At 36.7% G+C, this 26,359-nt stretch overlaps 1 protein-coding gene across 5 annotated transcripts; it reads left to right on the forward strand.

Annotated features, from left to right (window-relative positions):
- Nucleotides 1-753: 753 nt before the first annotated feature.
- LOC149014031 (serine/threonine-protein kinase BLUS1-like) lies at nucleotides 754-26,224 on the forward strand. 5 transcript variants are annotated; one of them, XM_089157829.1, is made up of 22 exons: nucleotides 754-1,205; nucleotides 5,724-5,978; nucleotides 6,088-6,212; nucleotides 6,339-6,386; nucleotides 7,569-7,650; nucleotides 7,939-8,007; nucleotides 8,220-8,390; nucleotides 8,475-8,540; nucleotides 10,009-10,077; nucleotides 12,933-12,974; nucleotides 13,091-13,152; nucleotides 21,187-21,323; nucleotides 21,501-21,595; nucleotides 21,667-21,705; nucleotides 21,798-21,857; nucleotides 22,772-22,873; nucleotides 22,959-23,010; nucleotides 23,097-23,152; nucleotides 24,137-24,201; nucleotides 24,401-24,452; nucleotides 25,229-25,344; nucleotides 25,422-26,224. In XM_089157829.1, exons 1-21 carry the CDS (start codon nucleotides 1,041-1,043, stop codon nucleotides 25,295-25,297), a joined length of 1,881 nt encoding a protein of 626 aa, XP_089013955.1. In that variant the 5' UTR covers nucleotides 754-1,040; the 3' UTR covers nucleotides 25,298-25,344; nucleotides 25,422-26,224. The 5 variants fall into 5 exon arrangements, with proteins under 5 accessions (XP_089013955.1, XP_089013954.1, XP_089013956.1 ...); XM_089157828.1 differs by having other exon boundaries at nucleotides 25,425-26,224; XM_089157830.1 differs by lacking the exon at nucleotides 21,667-21,705 and having other exon boundaries at nucleotides 25,425-26,224.
- The last annotated feature ends 135 nt before the right edge of the window (nucleotides 26,225-26,359 follow it).

A 26,359-nucleotide genomic window follows, 5' to 3' on the forward strand; every position in this document is an offset into this window, starting at 1 on the left:
AAAAAACCGCCAAACGGCCCCCCAAAAGGGAAGAGCGAAGGAATATGTAATGTCCACTGCCTCATTAAAATAAGAAACAAAGCGAACACCAATAAAACCAGATTAAATGCAAACCCTAACCATATTAATAAAAAAAGGCCACCACAAACATAGAATAAAGAAAGGCAAAAAAGAGGCCACCCCCAGCACGGGGAAGGAAACCACAATTTGGGGGAAAAAACGAACACCTCCCGGGGAGGACAACCGCACAACCCACCAGCGAAACCACAAAACGCCGGAAGGAAACAAGAGGTGAAGCAAATTGAGTAATATCTTCCCCCCGGTTTTAATTTTATTCAATTATACTTATTTGGGTTTTTAAAAAAACAGTTAGAATTTCTCACAATAATTAAGGACGAACTGCAAGGGCAATAAGAAGAGATAAGTAAAAGGGTATTTGGGTTTTCAAAAATGGAGGCCCTCACGAACAACGGCTACGTGGGGGCATTAGTAATTATGCAAGTTAAAGGTTGGTTAGTAATTTTTCAAAATCGGGTCTTAGTATAATCAGTCAGGGGCAATAGTAATTATCCCTTGACAATATCATTATTTTTTGAAAACTAAACAACTCATGAGGCATGAACGGCACCCAATCGGAAGAAAGCGTTGAGAAAGAATAGCTAGAAAAAAGGTGGGGCCAGTCGACCGATGCGATGCGCTACACGTTCGGCACTGCAACGTACAACGGTACAAGCTTCCTCCCGCCAAGCCCATACTCAGCATTGCCCTCGAAGAGACGATGGCGAGAGCGATGGCCCATTCATGATTCCATTATTTTGCGCGCGCGCTTTCTCGTTCTCTCGCTCTCTCAACAAGTTGAATATTTTTTATGGCGGTCAACGTAAGGCTAAGTCATTGAAATACAGAAGCTACGGACACCGAGATCTCCGCAGCGGCGAAATGGTAATTCGGCACAATATAAACGGAAACCAAAATTCTCACACACGAAAGCTAAAACCAGTCCTATCACGGGTTGGTTTCTTCTTCCTTTGCATCAGAAGATGTGCAGTGATCGGAAGGTATTCTCCGTCAATGTTAACGATTACCGGCTTCTCGAGGAGATCGGCAATGGTGGCAGCGCTACCGTTTACAAGGCGATCTATATCCCTACCAACGAACTCGTCGCCGTCAAGCGTTTAGATCTCGATCGCTGCAACAGCAATCTTGTTCGTTTCTCGACTTCTCTAATTCCATGTCTTCTCTTTTTAATCTAAGTCAGTAGTTACCCGATTTATAACATCTCACCTTCCATGTTTATTGCTGAGAATTTTGGGAGGAGCTAGGAAGTTCATTGTGCTGTTGATTTCTGATTTAATGTTGAAACTGGTATTTGAATGGTACTTGTGGCTCATTGCTGGAGTTGGATAATACGCTTAAATCTTCCATTTAGGGTGCTTTATGGTTATAGTTTGTTATCGTCTGAAGTAAGAAGGAGGACTTAAGGATTCGGGACAGCAGGGCTGATTAAACTGATGGTTTTATTCTAAAATATTCAGTCCTTTTTCTCCAATCTTCAATTGAATGTGCTCTGCCGTCGTTGGGCAGGGCAAGTCGCGGAGCATTTAGTGGCTGAGTAGATTTCACTCTGAGCTCTGAAGTCTTTGAGGACTAGGTTGTTTTAAACAACCATAACCCATAACAATAAGAAATTACATTCACAAAGAACTAAGAGTCAATGCAGCCATTTCATATTCGTGTCTAAGAAATTACATTCACAAAGAACTAAGAGTCAATGCAGCCATTTCATATTCGTGTCTAAGAAATTACATTCACAAATAAGTAAGAGTCAATGCAGCCATTTCATATTGGTGTCTCATCTGTGCTTATATAATTTGCACATTTTTTTGAATTGACATACACTAATCTGACTCTCACTCCTTGCGACCAACCAATGCCATGTAATGTAGTTATAGACTAGAAGGGATGCAACTGCAAGCCAGTATCCAGGATCTGCTACAAGCTGGAAAATTTGGTTAAGTCAGGATAGGGTTATAGCTTAAGACTACGGTTAGGATTTGATAGTAGGGTTATGCCAAATGAGCGTTGGGGAATCTAATAATGAATGTTTTATAATGCTTTGATGGTGGGATATTGCTGGAATCTAAGTAACAACAGATTAGGTTTGATTTTCGAGTTCTGGGAAAGAAGAAGATGAACAAATCTAGGTTTCTAATGGTCAGAATGGGTTGCATCCTGGATCGAGTTTTTCTTGGACTGTGTGGGTGATCCAATACAAATTGGTGTATTTTGATGGTTAGATTATTCCTATAAGGTGTTAGGGTTTGTGATGGTTTCTAGAGATGGAGGAAAAGCCAGGTTTTATTGTTCAAAAGTTCAGAGGAAGAAGAACTCAACTTACTGCTTTTGAAGACTTCTTGAACAACAGCTTGAATGTTTGAAGTTGGTCTTTGGAGGAAGAAAAGAGAAGAAATTAGGTTTGGGATGTCATACATACAATACCAACAGCACTACAAATCCTGGAAAAGAAATTTCTATTATTTACTCAAATCATTTATAATTGAAGGTGGACATGTTAAAATCCTTAGACCTCTCTAAATTTCTTAGACTCCTAATAACTCCAAAAGACTCAATAAATCAAATAAATTCGAACATAATTCTATCTAGCTATTAATTAAATAATCTAACTAAAAACTTAATAACACTACTAATGCCTTGCAGTGACATTACCACACTTTATGGGTTAATATGTTAGGTTATTACATCAGTAAGACAATACAACAACTACAAGCCTTTTCCCAACTAAATGGGGACACCAATAAGACAATGAACCCAAAATTAGAAGTTAAATCCTAATGGGCCAAATAAAAGTCTTTTCATGAAAAATTGCAATTTGACCATCTCAATTGCATCACTTGATCACCATCTCTCTGTGGAAAATGCTTGTTTACTCCTTTGTATTTACTGCATGCTTAGCGTTTGCTCCCGCAGTGTTTCCCATTTCATATTAAGATTAGAAATATCTGGTCACTTGTTGGTTGAATGAAGTACAGATTCCTTCTAGATTTCCAATTGTATAATAACAGATGCTTCTAGTAGGCTTTTGTTAACCATTTGGATCTACAAATGTCCCAAAGTTGATGCTGTGTGCAACTGAAGCATCTCTTGCTAGTACGAGGGATTTTATTGTTATCTGTGTCCCTTATCATGTGTTACTATTTTATGGGGAGGTTATCTGACATGCTGTTACATATTTATTTTTATCACTGTTTAATCCAAAATACACCTTTGCAATCAGTAAACTTTAGCTTATAAAGTAAATTTAGCGAACAGGTTTGAGTGGGAGAAGCTTAAAAAATCTCTATGTTTTAGTGATCAGTGACAAGAATAGAAATTTCGCAACATCATTTTTCTGTGCATGATCTTTGGAAAATGCCCTGGTCTTATTGATCAATGATAGGAATAGAAATTTCACCATCATCATGGATTTTTTGCGTGCTGGAGTTATTATAGCTGAAGGAAAATCACCCATGGTTATGGTGGCAGTAGACAATTTATATATTCACTTCCAATGGCCAACTTATAGATGTACTCTACAAGAGGTTGTTTTTCATAGACTATAGAATGGATGAAGCATTTTTGTTTAGAATGGTTGCTCCTCTTGATAAGTGCAATGTTGAAATTTTCTTTGCAGAGAAGGTGTCACTAACCCTGAAGGCATTAGGAAATTGGATTATTGATTTTCATCATATTTATTGGGAATTTCTAGTAGCTTGGGAGTACTGGTCCTCTTGGAGTAATAACAATGGTTTATCAAGTTATCTAACAAGATTAATATCACAAGAAAAATGCCAGATGATTGGAGGAGAAGCATTTATTTATTATTTACAAAAATAAGGGTGGTGATATACAGAGTTGCAATAAGTACTGAAGCATAAAATTATTCATATGATGGAAGTCCAGAAGAAGGTTATTAGAGTCCATTTTAGATTCATACCTTGAAGAATCAATTTGGTTTTATGCTAGGTAGATCCATGACTAAAGCTATCAACCTACTTAGGAGCCTCATGGAAAGATGCAGAGCTAGCAAGAAGGATCTACATATGACGTTTTTATTGACTTGAAGATTACCTATGATTGAGTCACAGAGATTTAATCTGGCATGCTCTTGCAAAGAGAGGGCTTTGAGCATTTACATGGGCGGCAAGAAATTTCCAATTATTGTTGAGTTACATAAGGATTAGCACTATTGATATCCAATATGAGGTTCCGTGCTATATGCTCTTCAATATTGATATCATCTTGGTGGATAAGAGTAACTCATAGACTAGCACTAAGTTTGAGATATGGAGATTGACCTTGGAAATGAGTGTCTTTTAGATTAGGAGATCAAAGACAATGTATATAACTTTATTCACACCATGCTTAATAATTGTGAGATGGTGAAAATCAAGGGGAGAGAGATACTTGCTTGGTGAATATTTCAGATATTTTTTGATTTATTGTAGACAAAGAAGGTGAATAAATGGTGTTATTTCAAAAAGAATTAAAGAGGGATGCATGAAATGGAGATGTGCGATAAAAGTTCTGTGACCGACACATTGCTTCAAAGCTTAAAGAAAAGTTGTGGACTGTTGTTTGACTTGCTAAGATTGATGGGGAGGAATGCTGAATGGTTAAGAAGTGTCATATGGTGAAGTTATGTGTTGCACATCTAGGGATTTTAAGATGGATATGTGGCAAACAAGCAAGGACAAATTGAGGAACAGATTTATTGGCGCTGATGTGAGAGTTGCCCCGATCAGTGACAAGTTCTAAGAGTGCCATCTGGGCTGGTTGGCCAAGTGCAACAGAGAGCTGTGGAGCGCTAGTAAGGAGTTATTTAGTGAATTATGTGCAGGTCTTAAGGATAGTATGAGTTTGGTGCCTGACATGAGATAGAGCCTATTGGAGGTCAAGGGTTTACATTGTTGACATTATGTAGCTGAGATTTTCCTGATTCCTGGGCTATCTTCTTTCCTGACACTTATATTTTTGTTTTTCATTTCTCATTTTTCTTAGTTCTTTCTTGTTCCCGTTACTTTCATTTTCCCCTGTGTCAATTTTTGGTACAACAAAGGATCCATGTAGCGAACCCCATACGGTTGGAATATGTCTGATATGATGTTGTATTGGAACGATTATCATCCCTATCACCTATATTATTCGTTTCATCACCATTACAGGTATTTAATTTAGATCCAGATAATATTATCTACTAGAATTGGTCTTGACATGAGAGTCTCGCTACACCAAATGCCTTGATTGCATAGGAGGACGTAACACAATATTTGAACATGTGATGTAATAAGAAGTAGATTACCGGTATTGAAACTCAACCAAAACATGATTCAAAATTATAAACTGTGAAGACATGTCAAATAATCCAAAAGAAAGGTGACAGTCGGACCATTGAGTGCTACCCACAAAAAAGGGGTGGTTCATTGGACCATAACAGAGACATTAATGAGTCCACTTGATTGTTGAGCAAGGAGCAGAAATTTTGGTATATAACTTATATCATGAACTGGATTTCACTGATGAGATGTCAGCAGGTCTTTTTTAAGTGATATGAGTAGCTTGAGTGGTTATGGCCATTTCTTGATTAGTCTTATACTCTGATTTACACTCTTTCTTTTGGTGACTTCTAACTTTATATTAAGGATGCTGTTTCTTTGACTTTATAGGATGACATAAGAAAGGAGGCGCAGACTATGTGTTTAATAGATCATCCAAATATAATAAAGGCATACTGTTCATTTGTTGTTGAACAATATCTTTGGGTGGTTATGGCATTCATGGCAGAGGGTTCTTGCCTGCACCTTATGAAGGTAGCATACCCAGATGGATTTGAAGAATCTGTAATTGGTACTGTCCTCAAAGAAACACTCAAGGCTTTGGGGTACCTCCATCGACATGGACATATCCACCGTGACATCAAGGTTAGCTAAAATTGAAGGGATGCATATTTGTTATCTGAATGTGTTTAGAGGATGATATATCTAAAAAATATGATAAGGCTGTATAGTTTTGTAACGATTTTCTTTGCAGGCTGGAAATATCCTTCTTGACAGTAATGGTATGGTTAAACTTGGTGATTTTGGAGTTTCAGCTTGCATGTTTGACCACGGTGACAGACAACGTTTGAGAAATACTTTTGTTGGGACACCATGCTGGTGAGGCCTTTTCCCCTCCAAAGAGTATTTACTTTCTAATAAATCCTTTTTTTTTTTAATACTGTTCCAGGACTTCGTCTTCTTGTCTAAATTTTTTTGGATTCTAACTTATCATTTATTCTGCAGGATGGCTCCAGAGGTTTTGCAGCCTGGAAGTGGTGGGTATGATTTCAAGTGAGTACTCTTTCCTGTTTGCATAGCCATATGATAACATTGGATATTTAGTTGTGGCTTTAGCCTTGGTTTCCTACACTGGGGGGAAAAATGTGCCTCGGAAGTGGATGCCCGAAGCTCTTGACATCTTTTTAAACATTTTGATACTTTCTCTAGAATCAGAAGTCTTATAGAGTCTTTTTTGAATCTTCTATTTTGGTTACACTTTTACAAAACATTTTAAAAGTCTTTTGAAAACCTACCATTTTGGTTGCATTTTCTTAAAAGCCAGAAATTCAAATATGTCCAGAGGTTCTTAATTAGGGTTTCCTTGATTTTTTTTGGGTAAAATTGGGTTATTTGACAACCAAAATGACCAACTGAAATATGTCTAGAAATGATCCAAAATATTTTTGTTTTGATCCGGGTGGAAAGCCAAGCCCAAATTCTGAACCTTTCTTGATCTTGATTCCTGCAACTTGTTCACTCCTATCTCATCAAATTTAAATACTTCGTGAGCACCATAAACTTTGGCCTGATATTCTAGGATTAACTGGATTTTGGTATGATGCTTGTCACATCTTGACATAGCATTTGGTTATGTAATTCTTGGGGACATAGTTTTGTTGATAACATCATTTTTAGAATGATGATCTATATAATATCGTGAAAACTGTCTGGTTACCTTGAATCTGTTAGGTGATTATTCCTGAATTGTTAACCTTTAATGTATATGATTAAAAAATATAGTTTAAAAAAATGAGTGCATCTTGAGCAGTCAAGTAGGAGTGTCCTTATAATTTACCAATTACCTCTGAATCTTGCTATTTATATGAAGAGCAAGAACTTAATTCTGTTGTCATCAGGAAAGAATCACTTTGCAAGAAAACACTACAAAAAAGAATCACAAATGTTCACTCAGGAGTCACTTTCTTTGGCAACCAAATGGTTTTTAAATTCAAGAATTGTAGTTCTCGAGAATTACCTAACCAAACAGTCTAAAGCTTCTAAAAACAGGAGAAGGAACTCTATTTGATGACATTTTAATTATAATTTGTGGTTGAACATCAGTTTTGTAGATGAACAAGATTTTTTGTACCACAACCTGAGGCTTCAAAATTATGTTATTATTATTATTTTTTTTGGGGTGTGGGGGTGTGGGAATGAGGAGGCCTAGTTAACTTTTGTGTTTTCTACTTTCAGAGCTGACATTTGGTCATTTGGAATAACTGCACTGGAGTTAGCTCATGGTCATGCTCCCTTTTCAAAATACCCTCCAATGAAGGTATTTACCAAATTATGAAATTGTTCCTTCCTATCTGATAGGGGTGGGCCTTGGCGCAATGGTCAGTGGGCCATAGTTGTAGCCTGAGGTCAAGGTACCAAAACAACCTGTCAGCAAAATTTGTTGGGGGTAAGGTTGCACAGGAAAAATGTCCCCTAGACTCTGCTTGTGCAAAAGCATTTAGCACCGGGTTCGCCCTTTTTTGTTTTTCTTATCTGATCCATGCAAGATTTAATATATACTATTGTACTTCTCTCTCTCTCTCTCTCTCTCTCTGTTATCCTCTAGGTTCTCTTGATGACCATCCAGAATGCTCCTCCTGGGCTTGATTATGATCGTGACAAAAAATTTTCCAAGGTAAAGTGATCATTTTGGCTGGTTGAAGATCAGTTGGTGACTATGCCCATGTCCTAGATAAATATTTTAATTCATGCTTCAATTCAGATTCTATTTATGGTAATATGACATCTTTTAGGATTTTGAACATCAAAACTTGGACATTTACTGGTGTGTACCTCCCCCAAGCTATTGAACATTGTCCTAATTAAATGATCTCCTATTATGATCAGTCCTTCAAAGAAATGGTTTCCATGTGCTTGGTGAAAGATCAGACAAAGAGGCCAACAGCAGAAAAGTTATTAAAACACCCTTTTTTCAAAAATGCAAAGCCTCCGGAGCATTCTATTAAAAGTCTATTGATTGGCTTGCCACCATTTGCTGAACGTGTAAAAACCCTCAATGTAAGGCATGCTGCTTGATGCGTTGAAGAGATCTTTCTATATTTTTTTTTGGAAATTTTGTCTGAGAAATTCATGACCTTGCAGCTGAAGGATGCCGCACAATTAGCTCTTAAGAAAATGCCTTCATCTGAACAAGAAGCACTATCACAGGTCAAAAAGCATTCTGTAATGTCATGCAATTGTTTTTGAATTTATATTCCCTTATTTTAATGGAATTTTTCCCAGTTTGATTATCACTTAGTTTTCCCGAATGCAGTTCTTGGAAACTGTTCTGGACTTTGACATGTTAATTAGAAACTGAAGCACCGGAAAAAGACTGATTGTGCAACAATGTTGCAGTGACTGTTATTTATGTTGTTAACTTTATTTTTAATATTGCTATGTGGCAGATTATTACTAATTTTTTTATATAAGAAAGACTTGTATCCAAGCAACAAGGTCAATATATTCATGAAATTGGTTTAGAGGGGTAATTACTGTCATAACCATTCTCCGAAATAGCATTTTAAAACTCTTTTGATGCTTGGAAGGTTCTTTATGCACTGTGAAGCCCCTATCCCAGATATACTGATTGTGTCTCATCTTGCTGATTGTTCTGCCCATCTTTCAACTTATTGAATCTCATTTCTAACATTTAAAATGTCTGGAAAGTACTCACTAATGTTAACTTTGCTATTTACTTCAGATATTGTTAGAACCATCCTGGTAGCCTTGTTTATGCACGAGGAATTTCTTTGTAGGGTTAAAGATTTTTACTTCTTTTCATAGTAACAATAATTCATGCCAAAAGGCAAGAGAGATGAGAGTACAACAGGTGGATTTTAACGTGAACTGCCAAAAAAGAAGTCTTTTTTTTAACCCGTGATCACATGGTCATAATGGAGCAGCCTTACTGTTAAACCAAGACCTCACCCTCTAATGAACTGCCAGGGAAAAAAGTACTATAACTGGAAGTTTTCCTTGGTCTTTTTGACCACCTTAGAAATTTTTGGGTTCCCTTGTCTTGGTTCAGAATCTTGTAGGATTTACTCTTGTTTCCGCCATAATTTTTGTTACTTCTTGCTTCATCTACCAGTTTAGGAATTATTCCATTGCATTATTAACCAATTGTTTAATGCCTTTTCTTTTAGGAGTGGGGAGAGGTATTCTGTGTGTTCTTGTATGTCCATTTGGTTCTGTGCACTCTTAGTATTTAGTAGTTTTCTCCCTAAGAAATATAATACTGTTCCCACCCAAGAAAAGAGGGAGGGGATTGCTTATTACTAAAAGTACGTAATGATTACAGATAATAGTTGTATAATTCTCAGGGTTTTAATTGTATATATTGTATCATACTATACAACAACAACAACAAGAAGCCTTTTCCCAACTAAGGCTGGTTATAATTGTATACATTGTATCATACTATGTTGCCTGATAATGAAAAGATCATTAATGGGCAGTACATATTTGCCCCCCCTTTATTTTTGTGAGGTGCCTGAGCTGCCTGGTTTTATTCTTTTATTCTTTACGTAACATTGTCATAAGCTTGCAATTTTATTTTTTTTTGGGGGGGGGGGAGATGGGGTTAAGATGCCTGGTCTTATTCTTTTGCTGTTCTATGTTTTCCTTTTACCAGAGTGAGTACAAACGAGGTGTTAGTGCATGGAAATTTGATATTGAAGATTTGAAAGCCCAAGCATCACTGGTATATTGCATTTATTTTTGTGTCAAGAGCTATTACATTCTTTTTTAATGCAGAACTGATCTTCAACCAGGGAAGAACCAGTGGGAGATCAATTGCAACATGATTGCATATAGGGACGAACAAATATTGACAACAGAATTTGATTACACTTTTTTTTTTAAACAAAAATCTCGGAAAAGACCAAAGAAATAAAAAATGAAGGGAAGAAAGGTGGAAAAATGTCATAAAACCTGGCCTGACTGCCTCGGCTTCACTGCTGAATAACCACAGTAACATGCATCTTACAAAGATAACTCAATAACTGATTAAACCAAAACTGATGGAACTTGGAACTGACTCCAAATCTGTTGTATTTATCATTACATTAGCAGTAAGTTTTGGCTACTATCTTACAGAATAGTTACTCTGGATAAAAACGAAACAACTTTCTAGGAAGAGTCCAATTGCTAAAACACAAAAAAGAAAGAAACAGAAAATAATAATTACGAAGTGTATATTGACTGAGAAGTGACAACTAAGACCGAATATGAAAAAATGGAAACTAAAGTTTTAGCAGATGTAGATCTAACTGAATATTCTAGATCTTCTTGATGATCTCATCTCCACATAAATCACGTGGGGCCCATGGACACCTTCATTCAATATTCTAGATTATCCTCCTCGCAAATCTTCTAAAAAAACAAACAATATAGGGGGTACCCAGTGCACATAACCATTGGTGCTCAAATTAAACCTAACTTAAATATAAGTTTAGTTGGACGCAATAAATCAAACCAAACAACCCAAACCAAATCCAAAACAACTGGCCATCTTCTCTTCTTTCTGGGACTCTTAGGGAAAATCACTAAAATGCCCTCCTATATTGGAGAAATTGCTGTCACTCCTGTGCTTTACTGAATTACTTAAATAGGTCCTCCAGTTTGCGAGTTGTTTCTGTTTCACCTCTGCCATTAACAAACACTCCGTTTGTTAATGGCTGACATGGCATGGAGGCTTTTTCATAGTAACCCTGGCCATTTAAAAAGACCCTTTTACCCTTCTTCTTTCTCTTGGTTATTTTTCTTCTTACCATTGCAACTCACTGCCTGCAATTCTGCCTCTATCCTACTGCTTTTTCTGAGCCAATGATCGGCTCCTTAGATTCCTTCTTCGAGATGGTCTACTTCTGACCAGACAGTATTTATGTTCTGGTGGTCAAAGCTGAAGATGAGGCTGGAATGAAGAAGACCTGCATTTTCTGGAGGTCTTTCGACTCCTGCTCTTGGGGTCAATGAGATGAATGTGCTTCCATTGGGAGAGATGTGTGAGTCATGGTTTTGGATGAATGTATAAAGGAGAAAAATGATATAGATTTTGCAGGTGGACTGAAAGTTAAATATGCAGCTTTAAGAGAAAGAGTGAGTGTGCCAAGAGACACCCCAGTTCCCACCGTTTGCTTTTGTCCAAAGTCAGGATTCAAGAGACAGCTGTCTTTACAGTTTGGTTGTCAATTCAATAGAATCCAAGGAGAGTGAATGATCTGTGAAGCAATAATTCCACAACTCAATGATTCCTTGAGAAAAGGTTTAATATAACCATGGGATTCTGGAAGAGTGTGGGGATGGGTTCTCTAAAGAAGACATGAGAGGCTTCCTTTTGTTGGAGTTTTGTGAGAGAGTCTGCCAACCTGACCATACATGTTTCAAGAAACTCGGGGTGGATGAACCCACTAGCGGTGTGGGTTCCACTAGACCTAAGGGCACACAGACTCACAGAGGCTCCATGGGCAAATGCTTGTGAAAGTGAGGTCTGTTGGGAGCTTGGGTTTGCTCTCACTATCCCTAAGTTGGTTAGGCAATAATGGGGTTACCTGTGAGCTTAATTTGAGTGTGGGTTCTCATACAACTTATTTACAGGTAAGAGAAAAGTCATGTAAACTGAAAGTGTAGTCACTTTAATGTTCAGGAGAACAGTATAAAAATTGATAGAACAAGCATAGGATTGACTAGTATGTCATGATAGACCTTTAGAGTTAAACTGATGTGTAAGTGAACAGCTATGAGCTTCCTCATGTCTGTCAATTAAATTGTAGAAGTGAATAGTGGAGATTTAAGGAGATTTTTGTAATGAAATACTGATCTGCCACAGTTAGGAATCAATTGGAAGACAGCAGGTGAAGCCATTGTTGACTACTAATCTATTGAGCAGCAGGTTCATCCTGTGGGTGATAAATAAGCTGCAAACCGACCTAGAAAAGACTTACTTGGCCCTGGTGCAAGCTGAGAAGATTTCAAAGATCCATAAGGCAATCAGTTTATTTCTGCTCCTCAATCTCTGGTTTTTCCAGAGTGTGAAGATGAAGCAGCTTTTGCATTTTTTTTGTCACTGGGAGGACAATTAATTTAGTCAAAACCTTGGGGTTTAAATTGTAGTGGTGGTGCTGATTGTGGAGGTGGCAGTGGCAGCAGCAGCGGCAGTCGTGGCGATGCTGACGGTGGAGACAAAGGCAACGGCTACGCAATGGTGATGGAAATGGCAATCGCAGTAAGTGGTGGTGGAAGAAAGACGATGCTTTAGGTTGAAGATGAAGAAATGGGTGTTTGCAATTTTAGTGTTGATAATTTAGTTAAAAGAATAAGACAGTCTTTGCAAAACTAAGCTAACTGAAACTGAAGACTAACAGTATTAGACTGCAGATGTGTTAGTAATTCAGTAAAGTGCAGGGGTGTAACAGTAATTTGCGAAAGTAAAAAGGGGGTGTTAATAATTTATACTTATCATTAATAACCTTTTGTGTTTTTAATTTGGAAAACAATCTGAATTGTCTGACACTAATGGAATTGATATACTGATGTCTCCATTAATTTGGAATGAAGGAAGAAGATGATGAAAGCATGAGATCATGTGTCAATAACAAGGTTAGCCAAATTCATTAACCTCCTCACATCTTTGAACTTTGAAGTGCTATTACTATATATTTGATTTTTTTTTGTCTGTGACTTTATGGCACATAAATATGTTCTAATATTGACAGGATGCATCTACCTTCAATTTTAATATGGGAAAATCAATTTCTATGACTGATATTGATGACCGGTATTTCCCTTTGACTTGAATTGCTCAACTTCTCCAAATGTAGATGCTTAGTATTTTTTTTGAAGTGTCTACTTTGCGTATTTCACATTCAAAGTTAACTGCCTGCATATCTAATTCCTTACTCCATATGCTACATTTTATGACTGAGTCATAGCACTGGGGGTTCCCCCGTGTTTGATGTGCATTGTCAGTCACATATTTTAGTTTCTGGTGTACTTTTCCTCTTTTTTTTTTTTTTTTTTTTTGGGGGGGGGGGGGGGAAGGGTTGGGGTGTGTGTGGGAAGTGTTAAAGTTATTATATGCAGTTAATTGGCTGATTCACTGAAATATGACACTTTTGCCTTGTGGATAGGAAACTCATCCATTTGGATGCCTGACTGAATTGATGCAGTGTGGTTTAGTGTAGTGGGTGAAATCACCAAAACCATAGTTTCCAAAGTGTTTGTTAGGCGGATACCTTGGGTGACTTGCTCACTTTATTGGTGTCACCTTGATTTTTGCCCCTCTCCAATACTTTTGATCTCATAAGCACCTTGACAATTATGATTAAAAGGAGCCAAGCAAACCAGCAATTATTTGGATAGGGAAAAGGAATGCCATGCGCTTTGGCATGCGTCTGCACCCTAAGACAGCCGTACGAAATAACTGTTCATTCTGCACATGACTGTATCTGGGTGCAGATGCATGCTGAAGTGCAATACCTTTTACCGTTCATTTTCCCATAAACGCAAGATAATTATTGAAGATTCTGAAAATCCAAAATGCATGGGGGAGAAAAATAAGAAGAAATTCTCTATAACGCTAATAACAATTAGCAAATTAATCCATGTTTTTAGCATTTAGAATGCTTATATAAGACAGACCCTAATAAGACCTTGGTTTGACCTTTTTTTCTAATATTACCATTAGGTTAATAAGATCCCCACTAAAAAAAGTATAATACTAAAATAAAGTTATCAATGCTCTGAAACTAGCTAAGCATTCAAAACTAAAACCCTCATCATGGACTGACATCTCTTGAATAAACTTGTCTTGACTTTCAAAATAAAACTCAGGAGGGTAAAATCCTAACCTCTTTGGATATGTAATTCACTAATGTTCCAAATTACACCAAAATTGCACAAAAGCAAAAGGTGTAGATAATCAATGGTGACCCTTAAGAAAATCAGTACTGCTCTCTACTGCCCTTAGACTTCCTGCTATCAGTCTGTATTCCTTTGGACTTTAATTTTCAATCAACTTTGCAAAAGTATTTTGAAGATTTTCTCCTACTACTGGACTCCTAGATTTATGAGAATTTTCTGATTTCTGCCCCACGTCAGATTTTAATAAACTTCTATCCCTCTGCTTGAAACCACTGAAAGAATATAAGTGTTTTGATGTAATCTTGTTCATATCAGATACCAAATTGGATATCAATTGCACAAGAATCCATGTTCCTGTAATGATTTATAGATAATTTGTGATTCATTTAGTGATTCAAATGGAATAAGCTACCTTTCTTATTCACTTGGTACCAGTAAATAGGCACGTTGTAAAATAGTTATTGTGGTGCATGGTGGAGATGTTTGAAACAACACAATGCTTTATGATGAAGTTTAGAACTGTGTACTAGTGTGAACTATAATAGTGGTGGTCACTTTTTTGCCAACCATTTTACGAGGTGGCCCATGACCAATGGTTCTACATGTTTAGAAAATTTGCTAGAAGTATTGTCAGTTCTGGTGGAGCATTGCAAATGAACTATTTCAGTGATTCCAACCATATTTACTGAATTAATGTGAAAACTACATTAATTTTTAGTCCGTACATATCTCTCTTTTTCTCCCCATGGTGCTGTGCATATCAGTCTCCCCTCCCTCCCCCCCCCCTCAATTATTCACCAATCAAGGCTGTGAATACAAAATGCCAATTTAGGAAATTATTTTTGCTATGTGATTATTTAAATGTGTTAAATAGCCTAGAATTGGGTTTCCATGAAGTTTAAGTTTTCAATGGCTAAAACCAACTGACATCACCCATTGCAACATGGTAGAACAATACCATATTTCGTTAAAATCCCCAATTTTTTTGTATTTTGGCCTATCTCTGTAGGACCAATATACCAAAACAAAAACAAAAATTTGAGTCTTGTTGCCATATGGCATGGAAGAGGAAGAGAAGATGAAGAAGAAGAGAAGAGAAGAATATTTCCCACAGTTTGAGTTGTGATCTGTGAATGCTCTACTCAAATCAAAGTGGAGAGGGATATTTATGTAGTGACAATTACAACTTAGTCCACTGACATTTTGTACTCCTTTAATACCTAAAACACTAATAGTAAGACACGCAAATTGAGATTAACCTTAACATAACTGAAGGTACACCATTTACTCAAGTCTTAAACATAGTCTTATACATACTTATTGTAGAATTTTTGGTTCCAAGGTTGATCAGCAACTTGGTATTAAGTTAAGTACCACTTTTGTCTCATCTAGAATAGTATCATCACCAGATAATGTATAATACCCAAGAACCTCATCTTGAATGTCTCTGGTTAAACCATCTGCATTAAGTGTAAATGAATATGGGATTAAAGCTGATCCTTAATGTAAATCAATTGACATTGGGATCACTACCTTGATACCCCTCTAATTCTCACCCTAGTCACCACATTATTATACATTTCTTTAATTATGTCCACATATATTCTTGACAGACTCCTTTAATACTTGCCAAATTAACTCTCTTTGTCTATACTATGTGTTAAGAAAACAGAGCAAAAACTCAAGCACACAAGACAAGGAATTTACGTGGTTCACCTGAAGGCTACGGCCACAGCCTAGCAGATTTGGCGTTTCACTACGAGAAAAAAGAAGAAAATATTATTGCCTAGCCAATTTTTTTCTACCCACTCACTACATCTCTCAACCCAAATTAAGAGACTATTAATAGTTATAAGAAAAATGGACAATGACATATTTACCCTTGTACCCAAAAGGAATGCCCAAAAATAAATACAAGAATTTCCATATTCTCCAAGACCCATTGTAACAACTTCCTTGTGTGCACTGTCTATACATAGAATCCAAATTCAACACGAGCTTTCCAATTGTGTCCAGTCCTTCAAAACGGGTCTAGGTTCATTTCATCACATGCATTTTTAACCTTGGCAATACTAGACTTTCCAAAATTATACTTTCTTTAATTCGTTGAGATACCTCAATGCTTCCATTTTTTTACGAGCAATTCAAATTTGAACCAATTTTTACATGTGACAAAAAATTAGTCTTCACCACAACAATCTCCCACTTGAAGACAAATTTTAACTCTTACCTCAAAGATCAACACCGTTTAGGCAATCAAACTGACCATCAATGAAGATTGATCAATGTTGAGCAAAAGCTCAACTTCTCCCTATTAACCACTTTTGTTAACATATCTGCAGGGTTCTTGCTACCCTCAATTTTATCAAGTTTCAATAGGCCATCCTCAATAACTGACCGTATGAAATGATATATTAGCTGAGTATGTTTTGTCCTTGAATGAAATGCTGAGTTTTTTGCAAGATGAATTGCACTCTGGCTGTCACTCCAGAATTTACTCTTCTCTTGCCCTCTTTTCAACTCTTCTATAAACCTCTGAAGCCAAATCATCTCTTTACTTTCCTCAGTGACTACTATATGTTTTGCCTTTATGGTTGGAAGTGCAAACCACCTTCTGTAGGTTTGAAAGCCAACTAACTGCAGTTCCTTCTTCCACTGTCTCTGTCACTTGAAATGATCTGAATCAACATAAACAGTAATGAGAAGTACCTCTAAGAAATCTCAAGATCCATTGGATAGCTCTCCAATGTTCCTTTCTTGGGTTGTGCATAAATCTGCTGACAACTCCCATTGCATGTGTTATGTTCGGTCTTGTACTTACCATTGCATACATCAAACTTCCAACTGCTGAGGCACCTTTGCTATAAACTTTTTTTCATCATTTGTTGAAGGACATTGATCCTTTGAAAGCTTGAAGTGACTTGCCAATGGAGTAGAAACTGGTTTTGCTTTGTCCATGTTGAACCTTTTCAAGACCTTCTTCACATAATTTTCTTGAGAAAGCCTTACCTTTTTTTCCTTTCTGTCCCTTCTTATTTACATGCCAAAAATCTGCTTTGCTTCTCCCAAATCCTTCATATCAAAGGCTTTGGAAAGACTCTTCTTGAGATTATTATTTCTCTCCATGCTTGATCCTGTAATAAGCATATCATCTACATATAATGCAAGCATTATGAAATCTCCATTTCCAAAATTTTGAAAATAAACATAGTGGTTAGATTGACATCTAACAAATTTTGTTCCTTGCATGAATTTATTAAATTTTAAATACCACTGCCTTGGAGCTTGTTTGAGACCATACAATTTTCAGTTTGCACATCAAATTTTCTTTTCCCTTCAGTTCAAAACCTTCAGGTTGATGCATGTAGATCTCTTCATCCAAATCACCATGGAGGAATGTTGTCTTAACATCCAATTGCTCAAGATGTAGATCTTTTGCCGCTACTATGCTCAAAACGAATTGAAGTCATTTTAACAACAGGAGAAAAAGAATTTGATAGTCAATAGACTCAATGCCTTTCTTTTGTGCAAATCCCTTCACCACAAGTAAGGCCTTATGCCTTTTTGTCCCTCCAGCTTCATTCTTTATTCTGTAAACCCATTTGTTATACATAGCCTTTTTCTCCGCTGGTAACTTTATAAAATCTCAGGTTTTATTTTGCTTCAGTGAGCTCATCTCATCTTTCATGCTTGCTCCCACTTCATTCTGGATCTATCTTGCAAAGCCTCATGAAAACATTCTGGCTCACCAGCATTAATATATAAAACATAGTTTAAAGATGGGGAATATTCATTTGGGGATCTGATTGTTTCTCCTAGATCTCCAAGTGTAATCCCCCTTGCAACTTCTTCAAGTTCAAAAAACTCAATTTTCATCATCCTTCTTATGTTGTTGCTTATCCTTATACATGCAATTCTCATTAAAAACATCTCTGCTTCTAATGATTTTATTTTTCTCAAAATCCCATTAGAGATGAGCAAATTGATCCTCAGTTCCCCACCATATCCAAGAAATGCACACTTCAACAGATTTTGGATCTAATTTCTTCCTATTTTCTTTGTCAACATGAGTGTAAGCAATACAACCAAAAGTTCTCAGAAAAGAATAATTTACCTCCTTCCCTGTCCAGGCCTCTTCTGGAATCCCTGCATCCAAAACACTTGATGGACTCCAATTTAACAAGAAAACTGCAGTATTAACTGCTGCTGCCCAGAAATGAAGTGGTAACCCAGCGTGAATCCTCATGCTCCTTGCATGCTCCAGGATTGTTTTGTTCATCCTTTTTGCTGCCCCATTTTCTTGAGATGTCCTTGGTGGTGTTTCTATTCTTCTGATTCCGTTCAAGACACAATATTCGTTAAAGCCTCCATCTCTATATTCTCTACCATTATCAGTTTTGAGACATTTCACCTTGTTTCCTATCTCAGATTCTACAAGTGCTTTCCTCTTCATAAAAATATCAAAAGCTTTAGATTTTTCTCTAATTGCAAAAACCCATGTTTTTCTAGTAGCATCATCAATAAATGAAACAAAATAAGATTTTCCACCAAAGGATTTTATCTGAGCTGCTCCCTATACGTCTGAGTGAATAAGCTCTAATTTTTTTATTTTTCTTTCTCTTCCTCCTTTGTGAAAACTCACCCTTTTTTGTTTCCCATACAACCAATTTTCACAGAACTCAAAATCAACTGCCTTTAGATTAGGTAGTAAGTTCCTTGAGTGTAATTTCTTCATTCCTATTTCACTTAAATGTCCAAGTTTGTTGTGCCAGAGGGTGGTGTTCCCTTCTGCAGATACTACTGAAACAACATCATTAGTACTAGTAAACATATAAAAAGTACCAACCAAATTTCCCTTGGCCATGACTATAGATCCCTTTGTAATTTTCCATTGGCCATTTCCAAAATTTATGAAGTAACAACCTTCTTTGTCCAATTTACTTGTGGAAATTATATTCTTTTTCAAATCAGGGACATGGCGTGTATCCTTTAATTAAAAAAAACCACCATCAGACAATTTTAATAAAATTGTTTCCTTCCCTACACTCTTGCATTCTTTCCATTTCCAACAGTAACATAATCACCATGTTCATAATCATTAAAATAATTTCTATATAAAATGTAGTGAAAGGAAGCACCAAAAAATAAACCAAACATCAGATTTAATATCTACAGATGCAGATAGACATAAATCATTGTATAACTCATCATCTGTAGTCACCATATTCACATCTTCCTTATCTACTTGCTTCCCTTTTTTCTTCTTTCTTTCTCCCACTCCAACAGTCCTCTCCGGTGATTTTGCCGTCAGATTTTTCCTTTCCTCTAAACTGCGATTTGCCTCTCGACTTTGACTTCCTTCCAGTTGAACTTTTGCCCTTTTCTTGTTGTCTCCCCCTTGTTTCAGTTGATAATACAATTCCAAATGAAGTTTCAGAATTCTTTCTTCACATCTCATCGTTGAGTATACAACTGACAACATCTTTAGAGATCAACTTTCCTGTGATTGTGTTACTAACAGCCATAACCAAATTATTCCAAATTTTAGGCAGAGAACACAAAAATAATAGGGCTCTAAGTTCATCATCAAAAGTCACATCTACAGATTGCGATTGACTAGAAACCATATGAAATTCATTTAGATGATCAGCAATAGATCCAGAATTAGACATGATCATATTATATAGTTTTTTCATAAGAAAAACTTTATTTGAGGCAGAGGGCTTTTCGTATAACTTAGCTAGTTGTTCCACCACTCCTGCCGTTGTGGTCTCTTTTGAGAGTGTTGAAGGCAACTTGCAACATAAGCAACAACCACATCGTAGCCAACGCCTTTCGATCAAGAATCTTCCATTCATCTTCCTTCATATTATCTGGTTTTTTTCCAGGTAACGGGAGATAGAGTTCCTTTTGGTACAGAAGATTCTCCATCTACAATTCCCACCACGTAAAATTCTGTCAATTGAACTTCTTGATTTTGTCTTTCCGTTTTCTGCCATTGCTCCCACTCATTCTAAAATCTCTTTTTAGATTTACTCTCCAAACCAAAGCTCTAATGCCAAACTGTTAAGAAAACAGAGCAAAATCACAAGCGCACAAGACAAGGAATTTACATGGTTCACCCGAAGGCTATGTCCATGGCAGAGTAGATTTGGTGTTTCACTACGAGGAAAAAGAAGAAAATATTACAGCTTAGCCAATTTTTCTCTACCCACATACTACATCTCTCAACCCAAATTAAGAGACTATAAATAGTTACAAGAAAAATGGACAATGACAAGTTTAACCTTGTACGCAAAAGGAATGCCCAAAAATAAATACAAGAATTTCCATATTCTCCAGGACCCATTGTAACAACTTCCTTGTGTGCACTGTCTATACATGGAATCCAAAGTTAACACAAGCTTTCCAATTGTGTCCAGGCCTTCAAAATGAGTCTAGGTTCATTTCATCACATGCATTTTTAACCTTGGCAATAATAGACTTTCCAAATTTTATATTGCCAAAATTAGACTTTCTTTAATTTGTTGAGATTCTTCTACGCTTCCATTTTTTTATGAGCAATTCAAATTTGAACCAATTTTCACATGTGATGAAAAATTAGTCTTCACCACAACACCATGCTTCTTAATTCAAAAATTAGTACACTCTTATTATGGCAATGCTACTTGGTGTAGAAATTCTTCCTTTTCATATTGGTTATCAAATGATGCATAGGTTCACGCCTGAATCAACTTGATGCACTGTTTGTGTTTGTTTTTCACAGAAATATTTAATGTTGATGTACTTGAATGATTGTCTGCTTGTATATAAACTAGCATCGGGCATTTAACTAGTCAATCCTCAAAAATCAATTGGGATCTCATTGGCAAAAGGTTTTGTTACTCTGTCCATTACATGCTTTGATATTGAGATGTATCTTATGTCATTTGCTCAATATTGTTATTAGGCTTGAGAAGGAGAATCAATCAGCACATGCAAAAAGCAAACATGATATAAGGAAGGCTCCTAGTTTCAGTGGTCCATTGATGCTACCAAGTCGAGCTTCTGCAAATAGCTTCTCAGCTCCCATAAGATCTTCGGTTGGTATGTGAATGTGTATGGTTTTACATTGAAGGATGAACTTTGTCTACTTCCATCATTATGACCTTTTGGTTACTGTTACACAGAGCGCATACTAATCCTGCTTTAACTACAAGGAAGTTTCAGGCTAAGGGATCCTTATGGTACTTAGCTTTTTATTCTTTTTTCTTTCTTGTACAGGATTGAGAGATTCTGTGGATGAGAAGTCAAAGGCCAATGTGGTACAAATAAAAGGCCGATTCTCAGTAACATCTGAAACTGTGGACCTTGAGAAGGTACTTTTCCTCTCTAATGACAGCTTTCTCCATATTATGTTTTGGGCCACTAAGTTGATATACCTATGTAGGATATTCCATTAGGTTCAGTTTCACGAAGATGTACACAGGTTAGTAATCAAACTTTTTTTCTGATATTTTTTTTCCGCACAAAGTTTCTTTTATTATGTTATTGTTTCTCATGTTGATTTGTTTGGTCCAGGAATCACTTTTAAGGAAGTCTGCTAGTGTTGGCGACTGGCAAGTTGATTCTAAACATATGGTTAGTATGTCTCCTCGCTCTATATCTGTGTTTATGTATTGGTTTGTTGTTAAATAACCAATGTTTGTTAAAATAAGCAAAGCAACTGGTAAAAACTTGATTGAGAAACTGTTTATGCATATTATATGTGGAGGGAGTAGCAGATGATTGGATGTAAAAGAGGCAACTGCAAGAGGTATACAGATCAGTATTGGAGCTCAGTTATCTATAAAGATACCAATTAGAATTCTCCTACGGAAAATGCCAATTCTGGCAGTGTAGTATGCTTGCTTGATAAACACAAAAGTTGGGAAAAGAAATTTTTTTTTTGCTTAATAGGCAAATTCTTTGGTAATAAAATTTCTTCTCTTTTCTCATTAAAAAGGGTAAGATTCTATTAAAAGATATAGGTACCAGGCGGTGGGATAAAAAGGATATCCTATAAAAATTAGCTTATACAATGTTGTTCTAGTCAATGGTCAACCATGGACGCCCAGAGTATGCAGATTCATCACCGAAGCAGACTTCTTTTGTTAGAAATAAATCTAGCGTCGGGACATTTATTGGCTTTTGATTCCATGGGTTCACTTTTTAATAGGCCACTCTTATTGGCCAAAATAAGCTTCTACACAAAAGTTTGTTTTAGGACCTATTTTGTTGGATTTGTTGAACCAACGGTTCAATTGGTTCAACTAAAGTTACATGTGAATAGCAGTCTAGCACATGACTTATTACTAGATTGTAATTAGGACTTTATTTGAGTAGATTTTAGTTTTCTAGTCAATTTAAGTTATGTTACTATTCTTCCACTACTGATTGTATTTCTTTCCATCTCAGAAGAAAAGTATTTTCATTATTTATCTTATCCCAATTTCTTAGAATCCTCGCTTTTTGTATTTAAACTGAAATTTCCACTTATATTTCACCTTTCTCAGCCTAGCAATCAACTACCTAAGGAAGTAAGCAATAGAGCTGTAACTGCATCAATTCTCAAGCCTCAACTCCATAACCTTTTTCAGCAGACCACGTTCCAACAAGTAAACATTCATTTGATTCTCCTTAAGAGAGTTTGTCACACTTGATCTCCTATGATCTCTTGAACATTTTAGTGCTGCTTATCAGGCTCTGATTGTGAATTTGTTGAATGAATTGGAACAAACTGAGGCAGTGGATGGTGAGTAAAACCTGTAATTTTTATGTGGTACATTAATTAATCATCCTAAATACAAGTTTGATTGAAGTATTTCAATTATGCTTCAGCTGTTCAAACTGAAAAGTTATCAATGGGACCTTGCAACTTGGAGATTGATGCGGGTGTAAGTATGAACTGGACTCTATCTTTGGAATTTTAACTTAAACAATAAAATGTGCATATATGCAGGAGTATACATGCCACTGTCAGTGAGAAAATTGGGGTTCCTTAGTAGAAGGTTTGTGAGTTATCTTCCATTAGTAAAAGTGGCAGCAAATGAACGAGTCAGAAAATGATGGATAAAGACGCTTGGTGAAATAAATGTAACCCAAACATAATCCAAATAAATGCCAGCCTATGGGTCCATTTCCTAGACAAAGGATTGTACCATCTTTTCTCCATTTTCGGTTTTGTCACTTCTCATCTCTTTTCTCTGTCCCATCATCCTTCTTCTTTATAGCCATTACCCTTTTTCAAGGCAAATGTGGCCGAAATAATGCTGGAGCTTTATCTGTATGACAATGATTAACAATCTATTTAGCTAGAATAATGAAGAGGTTTAATACTCTTCTTTTGGTAAGCTAGGTTGATGATAACAATATTTTAGGCCGGAGGCCATGTGTAATAGATTCCTTGACAGTATGTGACACTTTAGAGAAACCAAGGAGGGTAGACAGCCTCAGATGCTATCCTTGGGACCCTCCAACTTCCTCTAATTTGGTGGACTCCCTATGCAAGAACCATTTTTGAAAATCTTTTTGTTTTTCCTATGACAAATACTGCTGTTATCAGCCTGTTTTATCCTCTTTAATATTTTTCCTGTTACTTTAAAGCAACAGCTAATCACTTGTTTACTCAGTTTTCTTGTTCTTATGGGAAGAATTGTATGCCATATGTTTGCCTATTCTATTAGGTCTCAATAGCAGCTTTATGTGAAATGTCATTTTCCAATCCTCTCTATAAGCTCTGAAGCATGATGGAACTGTTCAATTCCACTTTTTTTTTTTTTTTGATTTTGAATATTAATTCTGTATTATAGTTAACTTCATGAATGTCTCATTGAAGGGCAAGTTAAGTGCAAATGGTCTATATTTTTTTCAATTGACAGGTTGAAGCAGCTGTGTCTGCAAGGGAACAATTATTGCTTATGAAAATCTCAGAGCTTGAAGCCAGGTAGGTCATATTGTGAATCAAGTAAACAAGTTGAACCCCACATCTGCACATTCTCTCTTTCTGTGGGACTTCGCTTTTGCTTGGCCAAATGCGCCAAGAATCTGAAACAAAACATGTATTTGATTCTGACATCCTTTTATGAAAGAAAAAGGAATCTCTATTTCCTTGTTATACTTACTTTCCTTTTCCTTTGTTGTAGCACAACCAATCTAACTAATGAACTAGCTGAAGCAAGGTCGAAAAATCTGCTGGTAAGAAGCCAAGGAAGGTTCACTCTGAGCTCTTCTGTATTGAAAGCTAACACTTTTTGTGGTAGAAACAGAGTTTTCCAGATAAAGTGTGTTTTAAGTTAAACTAATTTCATGAGTACCTATTTTTGTATTTTGGTTCGGTCATAAACAAATGACTTTTGGTAAAAAGACAAAAAAATAACATCACTGAGGGAGGGGCCAACCACTGACTTCCGCAGATTTAGGTATTGCTGGACTTTGTACCCATTGTTCTGTGCTGGCTCATCGGTCATAACTCATGAACGACCTGAAATAGAGACAGAGAGATGATGTTTTCTATTGGAATTAGAACGAGGAACTTTGGGAGTGTTATTTGATGGTTGTGTCCTATTAAAGCTTAAGGTGAATTTTTATTGATTTAAGGCCAACGCTGCTCTTCGTTGCTCAATGTCAGGATCTTCCCCCCCTTTTATTTGGGGGGGAGTGGCTTAGATAATCCATGCATGATATTGAGTGTGGCTCATACTTGGGCTGGTTCAATGTATTACGTTTGAAGTTTCCTGCCAATCTTTTCATTGGCAATGTGAATTAGATTATTCTCAATTCAGGTTGCTGCAAACGTTTTATTCCTGTTCCCAGCTCAATGTAGTTGTTTTCCTGCTTGTTGGCCTTATTAAATGGTGTGACCTACCTTTCAACGTGCTTTAGCGTGGATACTATTAGGGTTGCAAACTTTCATAAGTTCAGAGGACCTAATTTTGGTTTTGCTTCATGGATTGATTTGCGTATACTTTCAGTTGCAACAGCAGCTACATGCTGCATGTAGCCGGGAAGAAGAGAGGATCGCAGAGGAAGGGACAACTTAAAAGCGGAAAAATAAGATTTGTAAAAAGAGGAAGTTTCATGCGTTCAGGTAACATAATACATTACTGCCAAACTATTTCTGACAGAAATACTTCATTCTATTGACTTGTGGCTGTTGTTCATCAGCAGCACCAGTTTCAAGCAGTAGAGGCTGTGACGGTTGTTTCAAGCAGCAGAGGCTGAGAAGGTTGTTTCAGGATCATGCTTTGTCAACAATAAAAATAAGGTCTTCCAGTATTTCCGCACTGCGTTTTTGGTTCATCCTGATAGAGTTTAAGTGCCCGTGTGTGATTGATTTTATAGGTGAGATTGTTTTTCAAGAAGTTGGTTGATGAGAGAGTGTAGTGCTGTGGCCTTGGTGGTAATGGTTCTGTGATTATAATATTTCAACATAGGAGACATAACTAGTATATATCTGTAACATAATGGCTGCTTGTGCTATTTTAAGGTAAAGCCCATTGTTGGATTCATTTTGTTATTTTTTTTTGGAGAATCATATTATAAACGAGAAATTCATTCAATACCTTTAGAGAGTTTTACTGGTGTTGTTATCAATAATTCATATTGTGAATTTTATTTAATGCACATTTAAAATGATGGGCGTTATTGATTTTTATTTTGGAAATTAATTTTTGGGCAGTGGTAGCTTTAGGGAGTGGGGACTCTTACATATACCATCCAAGTCATAATTTTTTTGAAATATTAGCCATTACAAACTGAGCAACTCTTTTGATGGTTTACTGATTGCTTTCTACTTACCAGTCCTACGATATCTGCGTTTGCAATAAGTGATTTACCACATAAGCGACGTAGGAGGCAGCTCCCCAGGAATCTGATATCAATGCAGATCCTCCTCATCTGGGCATCCGGCCCTGCCCGATCCTGGAACCAACCCTGGTATCACAAGTAGGAAAATTAATTTTATACTTTAGAGAAATGGACGGTTAAGATCGAACGATTGCGCAACAAGCACCGAAGTCGAACTCCACAACCACAAGTAGGGCATCGAGCTACCGAACGTACTGCAATTCCGGATGCAGGGTAGCTGGACTCATCTGCTACGG

The sequence above is a fragment of the Hakea prostrata genome, chromosome 6, assembly GCF_041222555.1.
Source record: "Hakea prostrata isolate BN-2017 chromosome 6, UWA_Hpros_2, whole genome shotgun sequence".
NCBI classification, from domain to species: domain Eukaryota; kingdom Viridiplantae; phylum Streptophyta; class Magnoliopsida; order Proteales; family Proteaceae; genus Hakea; species Hakea prostrata.